This window comes from Salvia miltiorrhiza, chromosome 7 (genome assembly GCF_028751815.1).
Source record: "Salvia miltiorrhiza cultivar Shanhuang (shh) chromosome 7, IMPLAD_Smil_shh, whole genome shotgun sequence".
Classification (NCBI taxonomy): Eukaryota; Viridiplantae; Streptophyta; class Magnoliopsida; order Lamiales; family Lamiaceae; genus Salvia; species Salvia miltiorrhiza.
In genome coordinates, this window is record NC_080393.1 from 15,272,064 (window position 1) to 15,283,219 (window position 11,156).

An 11,156-nucleotide genomic window follows, 5' to 3' on the forward strand; every position below is an offset into this window, starting at 1 on the left:
TAAATTGTGAAGATTTCTCGGTAATTTCCACGTTTCTTTAAGCAGTACATCTGTTACTCATGGTAATTCAATTTTAGCGGAAAATAGTCAATAATTAATTTTGGCAAATCTTTTCAGAACTCTCAACCATGTTTTTAGCATTACAGTTGCTACAACTGCAATTCAATTTTAGCGGAATTTTTTTTGGTTTAAGCGGGAATAAGTTACCGTTAAAGTGGTCTTTTATATATTATATAGATTTGTAGTCCAACGACCTTTAGATAAGGGGTATTTCTATTCATAGCCTTCTTTCTACTCTTCATAGCCCCTTTCCAAAAATTATAATTAAAAAAATAATAAATATATTATTTCACCCCTAATTTCTGCATTAAATTTATGATACATCATTATGATCTCATAGCCACCATATTCTCAAAACTATGAACTTAAAATCTAGAAGAAGAAAAACTTCAAACTCGTAGCCATCAAATACAAACACTACGAACTCTAAAATCTGAAAGAAGAAAAATGCAGAATTCATTGAACAATGTTCCTATTGCCTTAATATATTATTCCTCACAAAAAAAGAAATTCTAAGAAGCAAAAAAAAAAAAAAAAATCACCGAAGCAGTAGAGATAAAGAGAGACGATGTTCATATTTTTACAGTTTCTTGATTTGTTCAGGTGGCCGCCATCTTTTGCTTTGCTTCCTTGTGAAACCAATGGGGTGGGGGTGGGGGTGGGAGGGTTTCACTTTCTAGAATTTTTTATTTTGTGAGGAAGATCTAATCGAGGATATTGGAACATATTTCAACAAATTTTACGTTTTTTTTTTTTTTTCCTTCTTTCAAATTTTAGGGCTCATACATTTGGGAATACGATGGCTATAGGATTTTGAGGATTTATTGAGAAGAGTAAAATTTTGAAGTAGCCAAAATGAAGCATAAAACACAATTTATGGCCACACATTGAAAAAACACAAATTTTGGCCATTTTTATTGATTTGGACGTTTTTGCCCTTAATGAGGCGGACTGGGTAGGATCAGGCACGCGGGTCGCGTGCCGGGTCGGGTTAGGCACTTATGGCACTAATAGTGCCATAAGTGCCATCGGAAATCCAAAATAAAACCAAGTAAAATAGTCATTTTGGCAATTATGGCACTAATAGTGCCATAAGTGCCAACGAAAATTCAAAATAAAACTAAGTAAAATGGTCATTTGGGCACTTATGGCACTAATAGTGCCATAAGTGCCATACGTGCAGCACAAATACAGAAACAACAACATCATTTAAACCCTAAATGGAACATCTAAACCCTAGGGGGAAGTGTGCACTTATGGCACTAATAGTGCCATAAGTGCCATACGTGCAGCACAGATCAGATCAGCACAGATCAGATCAGATCAGATCTGATCTGCCGCCGCCGCCGCCTCATCATCCGCCACCTGACCAATCCCTCCTCCACGCGTTTCAGAGGATCGGATCTCCTCCACCGCCGCCGCCTCATCCTCTACTCCGACGAATTCTGCCGCTGACTTCTGCTCGGCACCGCTGCGATCAGATCAGCTGCGATCAGATCTGCTCCGGTGACTTCTGCTCGGCGCCGCTGCCGCGTAGCCGCTGGAGAAAGAGAGAGGGAGATGAGAAGGAGAGAGAAGATAGCGCAGCCGCTGGAGAGAGAGAGAGGGAGATGAGAAAGAGAGAGGAAAGAGAGAGAATGGTAGAATAGTCATGACATACAAAAAATGGCTAAAATTTATGTTTTTTCAAATGGTGGACAAAATTTGATGTTGTATGTTGAATAGGGCCATTCGGCCCTATTGTTTCTTATTGAGAATGTAATTTGAAGGTTAGGATAAAATGATGTGTTTATTATTTTTTAATTTTAATTATTAAAATGAGGCTATGAGGAGTAAAAATGAGACTATCAATAAATAAGCTCTCATAGTAAAGTTAGAAAATTGTTATAGTGATATTTAAAATCAATCGTATAATTGTTGAATAGTAAGGCTGATAAAATTTATAAACGTTAATAGTTTTCATTTTGTTTCATTAGGTGGATAGTTTGTTTATCGAGATCTCTATATCATTATCTCACTCTCGAGTCTCGAAATAGAAAAATGAATAATAATGCGCGGATTGTATTTGTAGCAAAATTTGGCAATTTGACAAACCCTCTCCGTTTTTGTTACGAAATCTTTTAGCCGCCTATTTCATCTGTCTCCTCGAATTCGGTGTTTGACCTTGCACACGCTTCTCTACTGTGCTCGCCCTACAGTTACCATTTTTGAACTGAAGTTGTTATTGCAATTCCACATCATAATACACCAGTCAAATAATTCGCTTATGATAGGGACAAAATTTCGCACTCTCTTTCCCTACCATACATATACATACACACCACTCTCTTTCCCTACCATACATATACATACACACCACTCTCACATAGACATAGTCCACCACAAATCTCTCGCCTATGCAAAGATGTCTCTTCCCTAATTCTTAATTATACGTTTTTATCGATTTGAGTTTTTGTACTTTACTCATTCGGTACTTTCGCCTATCACAAGATCCTCCAAATTTTCAAGAGGGTTTTCGGGCGGGCTTGGAAATCGATTGGACATGGCTGTGATGGAGGATGTTGGAGTTGATATCAGGTCTGCTTACCGCATTTATTATTTATTGAATTTTCTACCATTTTCTGGCCTGAGGTGCCTTGAACGTTCTGTTACTGTGAGAAGGAATAGGCTTTTCCACAATTTTGAGTGAATTATTTTTGTCATTAGCTTATGTAATTAATGAATCTCGGATTCGCTTGTTTCGTGGGAGGTGTGATGTGTACATCATTTGTTTGTGATAGAGAAGATTGATTTCTTGTCTGTTTCCTGAACTTGTTAATTTATTAGGTGTTTTTACTTGGCAAATGTATGATGAAGCAATAAGCATATATTCTTGTAACTGTTGTACATTATGTAAGTATACTGTATATACGTGATCTCTGCCTTTGGTTATCACGAGTCATGAGTATTTGACTCGATTAATTATAGGCGGGGTTCTGTATGTTGAAATTTACATGAAATTCTCATTTTCTTATCTTGAATAATCATGTGGGGATTAAATCGTAATTCGTTGATGCTGATGCTTTCTGCAACAGTTCGGATATTGAAGTTGATGAGATGAGAGGTCACGGTAATATAGAGGAGAAAGATGTCAGTGATGAAGAGATTGAAGCGGAGGAATTGGAGAAGCGAATGTGGAAGGATCGTGTGAGACTGAAGAGGATCAAGGAAAGACAGAAGCTTGCAGAGAAACAGAAGGCTATATCCACTACAGACCAGGCACGTCGGAAGAAGATGGCACGAGCACAAGATGGCATCTTGAAGTACATGCTAAAGCTCATGGAAGTCTGCAAGGCTCGTGGGTTCGTGTATGGCATTATCCCTGAGAAGGGTAAGCCTGTTAGTGGCGCATCAGATAATATACGAGAATGGTGGAAAGAAAAAGTGAAGTTTGACAAAAATGCCCCTGCAGCTATTGCTAAGTATGAGGCCGAATGCCTTTCTAGGGAAGATGGGGTAGGTAATCACCATGGCAATTCACGGTGTGTCCTTCAAGACTTACAAGATGCTACGCTGGGGTCACTTCTGTCGTCCCTGATGCAACACTGTGATCCACCTCAGCGGAAGTATCCGTTGGAGAAGGGCATCTCACCACCATGGTGGCCGACAGGGAATGAGGAATGGTGGATGAGATTGAGTTTACCCAAGGGTGTGATTCCTCCATATAAAAAGCCACATGATTTGAAGAAGATGTGGAAAGTTGGGGTGCTAACTGCTGTTATAAAGCATATGTCACCTGATATTGCAAAGATTAGAAAACTAATTAGGCAGTCAAAGTGTTTACAGGATAAGATGACTGCTAAAGAAAGCTCAATATGGTTGGGAGTTTTGAGCAGGGAGGAAGCTCTTATTCGGCAGCCAAGCAGTGATAATGGTTCATCTGGTATTACTGAGGCACGCTTGAAAGGTCGTGGATATAAGAAGAGACCTTCTGTTGAGAGCGATAGTGATTATGATGTTGATGGTGTTGATAATGGCCTTGGATCTGTTTCATCTAAAGATGATAGAAATCAGTCTCTGGCTGGAGTACCTGTTGAGACTCGGGTTCAGGCTGAAAAAAAACTAGGCAAAAATAAAAAACATGTTGTTGGTCGCCAAAGGAAAAGACTGAAATCAAGCGCTGATAACCTTCAGGCTATTCCTTCTCTCAACGAAAGTCAAGATGTTCATGAGGACATGGTGATTTGTGTAAACAATGATAACACACAGTTAAATGGATACCTGGCTGTTGAGAGCCAGCCAGAATTGAATGGGTTAACTACTCTTATGCCTCAAGAGAACAATGCGGAAAAACAAAGCTGCACAGTAGAACCTAATTCTAACTACCTTAGCTTCTTGCAACCTTCAAATTCTGTCCCAATTAGGTCTCTGACCCCAGATAATGAACAGTTTCCATATACTATGGATCAAAGTGCTGACCTAATGCGGCAGGGTCCCCATGTGATTCAAAATCCTCAAGATACTCGGTTGCATAATAAGCCTCAAATTCCTGAAGTACATGACGAAAGGCAAAGTTCTGTGTTAAGACATGGAGTTCAAGACCCTGGTTTAGGTAAAGGACCACAAAATTCTGTATGGAAACATGGAGGTCAAGTTTCAACTCTGCCTGAGGGATCTCAAACTCGTAGCCTTCATCACGGGTTAACTTATCATCAGCATTTCTATAACCCAACAACTGCAGCTGGTTCAAGCCATCAGGAGCTGCAGTCTGAAGCATCATTCATTGAGCTGCAGTATAAAGTAGAGGATTCCAGACTCCATTTACCTAGAAATGATAATGATATAGCTGGAGGAGGTTTCCAAGAATTTGTGAAAGATGCGTTCCCACATGAGCCAGAAAGGAACGTGGTGGGTGCACAGTTTCCATCTCCTCTCAGTAGTTTGACTCCTGATTTACCAGGATACAGTCCCTTTAGTCTTCAATTTGATGGCACAAGTTCATTAGACACTGGTGACTTTGAGTTTGGTATTGATGTTGATACGGTTGATGACAATAACCTTGCTGAACTGATGAAGTACTTCGCCTCATAAGCTGTTGCGATACAGGTATTAATTAATGTATTTCACTGCTGAAAGCACATATGTTTAGATCTTGTACATAGTTTCTTTGTGATAACAATTCTGGAGGTTCAAGAATAATGATTTTTCATCATTATTCTTTTGGCAGTAGTTGTTGTAGACAGACTCATGGTTGTTAGGTGTACACAAGCTTACTTTTTATTTTCGTTCAAATCAGTATAAGGTCACTGAAAGTCGGCGCAATTTTGTTAATCTTGAGATGTTTTTTGATTAATTGTTGTATGGCCATGAGAGGATACATTTAAGTTTCATTGCCTTGATTTTGATTGTCTTTCTGCATTTAGTATAATTACATTTTTTGGAAGTTGGTATATCCTGTATAGTGGTTAATTTAGAATAATTCATTTGCTTCTGGCCCCAAGATCTGAGCATCACCACTCCATATCTCTCTCTCTTTTCTTAGTTAAAGTCATCACTTGGCCAGGTTGTCAATTAGGCAGGCGCTGGAGCATCCGTCTGTTTTCTTGTTAATATCATAACAATGATACAATGAATTAATTAAAAATGACAACCAAACATAAGTAAAGGAATTAAAATGGACATGATATATTTTTCAATAGTTGAGTCAGTGTGGTGTTTTATACAATATTAATAATCTAGCGGTCATTAGACCAAACATAGTTTATGAGTTAAGTTGAGGTAGAGCTACTTGTATTTTATCTGTGTTTGAGAAAAACACACTTTCACAAGCACATTGGTGCTTATCCAAGCAATATATGTCGATAACAAAAGGATTAAAGAAATATGAGTATTATTAGGTAGGATACAGATTCATATAAAACTGACAAGATTGAGTATTAGGATAGAGATTTATATCTGCAGAGAACCTTGCACCTAAGCACTCTATTAAGCACATAAAAACCAGGCATGACCATGATTTTGACTCTGCTACCACCTTGTGATGATCTTTGCTTATCTGCAAAAATATCCTCCATATAAGCTGCATCAAACGCCATATTCTCCTCCACTCTCAGAATGCCCAAAGGCTGCTCGAACGAAAACGCCATCGAATGCACCAACCATATGCATTTCGCAGCCACGAAGAACGCCTGCAGGAGCTGCTCTGCCCACGGCCTCGTGCAGCCCACCGTTGCAATTATCCCACTCATCTTCTGGTCACAGAACCTGCTCAACTCCTCGCTATAATACTTGGTACCTTTCCTCAGCACCTCGTTCCAGTCGAGGTCTCTCAACGCCACCAATGACTGGAACTGCGTCTGGCGCTGCTGCTGAGGGTCCAAGTGCTTCGGTGCCCCGTTTCTCTGGAACACGCAGTTCTCAAAGTCCTGGAAGAGTGACTGGTTTATGATGGCTTCCAAATGGTAGACGACTGCCTTGGAGTATTTGGAGGCGAGCGACAGCTTGTAGGGCTGAAGCAGCGAGTTCAAGTTGTCGACGAGAGCATGATCAGTTTCTGAGATCTGCCACAAGAGAGTCTTGCAGAATTGCCTCACTGATAGCCTTGCTTCCGATACCATCTGCAAGAATCCCTCAACCATTACTTCCTCGCTCACTGCCATGCCCTTTTCATACATGGATTTTCCTGATCTCTTATTAGTGCTCAGCTTTTCACTATGCACGGCTTGTCTCAGAGCCTTCTTCAGCTCTTCACAATAGCTCTCCAAATACTCCAACTTGCTCTTGAGCTCGCCCAGCGACGATCTCATCTCCGCGGCTTGATACTGCGCTGCATCCCGGCTCTCATTCGCCTCCGCCACCTCCTTCCTCAGCGTCTCAACCGAGACAATCCCAATCCCAATCCCAACTCCATCACCCTCGTTCTTGCTCTTCTTCTTTAACCTAGGGAACAGCCACGAGGGCAGGCCGAGCCCTCTGCTCCTCGGCTGTGGATGGAGAGAGGAGTGCGAGTCTGTCAATGGTACGACGATGTTCGATTTTCCGCCTCTTCTGGTGACGCCTTGCTCTGATTCACTACTTATAACTGCAGGTTTGCATCTGTTGCAAGACGACGAAATTGATGCCATGTCGCCCATGCTATTTCTCCTTGATTTGGAGAATTGATGTGGTGATGATCTAAGTAGATTAGTAGTTGAGAAGTGGTGGTGATCTGCTGCTGCTGAAGGGCAGATATGCATGTGCATATGCCCCTCAAAGTTTACGACACCTTTTCTTGAAGATTCATTAGCACTTGTGTAATCTGATACAAAGGAATCATCCTCCACGTTTCCAACTCCGTCGCCCCAACTCTCCGTGTAACTTCGATTGTCCAGCAAGATTTGCTGGTATCCTGGTAGTGGATCATCATCGTAACTCTGTTCACATTTGGGGACAAAGTCAATGCCAATGTTCTCAACATCAACTGAACAAGCCATATTTGCATAATATCTTGCTTCATTGAAAAATTATCTAAAATGAACCTGCATTTCCCTTTGTTTCTATCTGTTCAGTTCTGAATTGTTACCCCCAATATATGGTATCTTAACATTGAGCAACTCTTCGTAGCCATTTACTATTAGGATGCATTCTCTTTGATTGTAAATTTATCATGAGAAAATGTGGGATAAACAAAATCTCACCCTTTAAATCATTTCTTTCTTTTCCCTCATTTCCTACAAAATAGAATTTGGCCCTTACTCATTTATCTTTTTCACTACAAAAAAGTGATAATATTATCGCACCAAAAATGGATGGATAATATTATCCCTTTTTTATAGTGAAGAGGAGGAATGAGTAAGGGTCAATTTTTATTTTGTAGGAAATGATGAAAATAAATGAAGGATTTATAGGGTGAAATTTTGTTTATCCCTCCTTTTCTCATGATAAAAATAATTTAGTCTAATCTATTATTTATTGAGATGGATTAAACATTTGGGAATATGCTAAATCTCTTGATAATTTTTATAATTTCAAAGAACTTGTTTGATTCATATCCAATTAAAAAGGGGGAGAAATGGAGAAATTCTAGGAATGAAGATAAATATAAAATATTGTTTATTGATATAAGCAACTTGCACAAAAATTTACTAAATTAAAAACTAGAAAACTAATTTGGTGCAGAGATTCTTAAATTCCAAACTTTGCAAACTAGAAGGAGAAGGATAATTTGGTAAGATAAAACTGAATCCTTACTTAATCCCCCATTTAAATAGTAGTAGATGATTCATATCACAATTTTAATCTCCCAATAATCCACCATGGTAAACAAAAGACTGATAAGCAAATTTTTATCACATCATCCATCTAATTCATCAAATAATCAATCATGTATAGTGTCAATCCAAAATGATAAATGCCCCCTGTAATATAAAATGGACTAAAATTGCAGGCACTCCTTTCTGATTCTATACTTAGTGATAAATAGAACATCCAGCTCAGGAACAAGACAAGAAAATTTTAACAATTTTGTAAGGAAAAAAAGAAAGTTGAGCAGGAAAAAATGAAGGGAAGAAGAATACATACAGGGGTGAAAACAGGGTAATCTTGAGCAGATAAATGTGAAGCATGACGCGAAATAGGGGAAGCAGATGGAATGGGGCTTTGCATAAGAGCAGCATGAAGAGCCCTCAGCTCCACCGCTTTCGCCATCGCCGCTTTAACGCCATTGCCATTGCCGCTCTCTAATTCTCTATACGCATCCGCCATCAATGCCAAGAATGGACTCGCTTCATTATGTGGATTTTATTCACAGCCAAAAATGAAGTCCAACGGCTGGATTTGGTTTGTACACACTCTAGATGAGTAGTAGAGAGAGAAAGAAAGGTATGGCGATGATTTTAGCTCAATCGCAGTAGAAGTGAAACCGAGTGCATGTGAACTCCAATATGCAAGGATAGGAGAGGACTCAATGCTCTCTTGCTTTTCCTCTTTTATGACAAGCGTCACAAATTGCCTTCTTTATCCTTTTCTTTTTCCTTTTTAAAAAATGTCGTCGCTATCTCTTAATGTGTAGTGCTTAAATTTTCGCTTCTATACAATATAGTCTCCTCTAAACTATAGAATAGAGGAGGTGAACAATGAGATGTCATGGCTCTCAAACATATTAAAGCATTAGTGGGATTCACTATTTTTTCTTTTCATTTTCTTTTATAATATAAATATTTAATTCATGCTTCAAATAAATATTTAATGTGAAATTCGTCTTAGTGGTTTTCAAAAAGTCCCCTACTTTCTCATCCCAATAAATTAACAGGGGAGCGTTTCAATGAGATCTCTATATGTGATAGATCTTAAATTGATTTGTGGGTGTTGTTTTAATGTATCCTATATGACTGATATTTACTTAGATGACAAATTTTTTTATCAGGGTTCGAATTCTGGAGGGAGCGAAACTTTTACCAATTTTTTTAATATCGTTATTCATCAGTATATACTGCTTTATTCAACACTACATACTGTCTTATTCATTGTACTCATGATCTCACGAAAAATAACAATCTCACTGTACTGCACCCCTAAATTAATAATCCTAAATGAATATATATATATATATATATATATATATATATATATATATATATATATATATATATATAGTAGTTTAAACTATAACCCCATTTTAAAATATAAGTTACAAATTGTGAATATATGATGAATTTATTATGAAAAATGATTAATATATTCAAATAAAATAAATTTTGAATTCCATAAAATTCAAATCTAGAACCACGAATTCAATTAGCAAATTCATGAATCTATCATAAATCTTTATGATATATCATATAAGGATGTTGAAAATAGTTCGTAAGTTTCCCGAATGTAGTTAAAATTCTTCATTAATGCATAAATCGATTGTACACCAACTAATAGACACTCGAATAAGGTCGGTAGAGTCTTCGCAGTTTTCACTCCATATTTTTTGTATAGCAATTTTGATTTTAAATTAGTAAAATTTTCAAGATGTCGTGTGTTGGTACACTCTATCTTTGTGATAATAAATTTTAGCTTACTGTTCGTGTACAGTTCCACCATTATCAACATAAGCGCTCTATTCACTCTGTTATTGGTCTAGTGTGTGTATTATAGTCCTATAACTCAAAAAGAATTTGACAAGGATGAGTTCATACTTTATTAATAACTGGTTGTTGTGATTAATTTTAGTTATTTATGGACGTTTATTTTACATAATTGATAAGATGTATAATTGAATATTTTTATCCTTGAAAGTATGATTTCTCCAATCTCATCTTTTCGATGAAAAATGAATTAAGCAAAATCAGTTTAAATGATATAAATAATCAAGGGTCTTTTGATACCTTGAAGTTTTAATTAATTCATCTAAATAAATAAGGGATTAACTTTATTATTTTTTATTCTATTTTTTTTATCTATCAAAACTAATTTTTTAAAATAATCGCTCCGTTTTATATATGACATAATGTAACGGCGGCATAACATGACTAGTCTCTTTGATGATTAATTCTAGACATTATTAAAATCACAAATAGAATGCACTCCTCTTTTATTTTCTTGCTACAAGGTGATTATGAAATCATATTGGCGCTTGGGATAATCAATTATGTCGTAATTAGCCTTCCTAAAAAGAAGCCATTTCACTTCCTACAACTAGATCATGTTTCACACAATAGATTCTCCAATCAATTTGTTTTTCTATTATTGCATGTTTAATGTCATGTGACGATATTATAATGATGTGTCAATTCGAGCTCGGTGAAAATTCTTTAACCATCATCGAGACACAGAAAAAAAAAATAAGCAGAAGAAAAGCTATTTATTTTCGGATAAGGAGACACATTTAAAATTTAAACCCAATAGTAATATATGTTCAAGTAGAAACAGAAGTGTCGCATTTAAAATTTATTTACACATACACACAACAAAAATAGGAAGTGTCTGTTATGTAAGTGCAGAAATACACTAATGCACATAGAAGAATAACGACTACTACAAATTAAATTCTCAAGTTTTGGAGGGCATAAAAGTCCAATTGGTTATGTATTTTCATTTTCTTTGCTGCGCCTCACAACATGGAAACTTTTGTTCTCTTTTAATGTGCAAAA

At 37.2% G+C, this 11,156-nt stretch overlaps 2 protein-coding genes across 2 annotated transcripts; one reads left to right on the plus strand and one right to left on the minus strand.

Annotated features, from left to right (window-relative positions):
- The first annotated feature begins 2,161 nt into the window (after nt 1–2,161).
- On the plus strand, nt 2,162–5,392 carry LOC130995480 (ETHYLENE INSENSITIVE 3-like 3 protein). The gene is made up of 2 exons (XM_057920774.1): nt 2,162–2,637; nt 3,135–5,392. Exons 1-2 carry the CDS (start codon nt 2,603–2,605, stop codon nt 5,128–5,130), a joined length of 2,031 nt encoding a protein of 676 aa, XP_057776757.1. The 5' UTR covers nt 2,162–2,602; the 3' UTR covers nt 5,131–5,392.
- Nucleotides 5,393–5,912: 520 nt separating this feature from the next.
- On the minus strand, nt 5,913–9,149 carry LOC130995481 (IRK-interacting protein-like). The gene is made up of 2 exons (XM_057920775.1): nt 8,599–9,149; nt 5,913–7,451 (listed from the first exon to the last, which is right to left on the minus strand). The coding sequence occupies exons 1-2, from the start codon at nt 8,779–8,781 to the stop codon at nt 5,976–5,978; spliced, it is 1,659 nt and encodes a 552-aa protein (XP_057776758.1). The 5' UTR covers nt 8,782–9,149; the 3' UTR covers nt 5,913–5,975.
- Nucleotides 9,150–11,156: the final 2,007 nt, after the last annotated feature.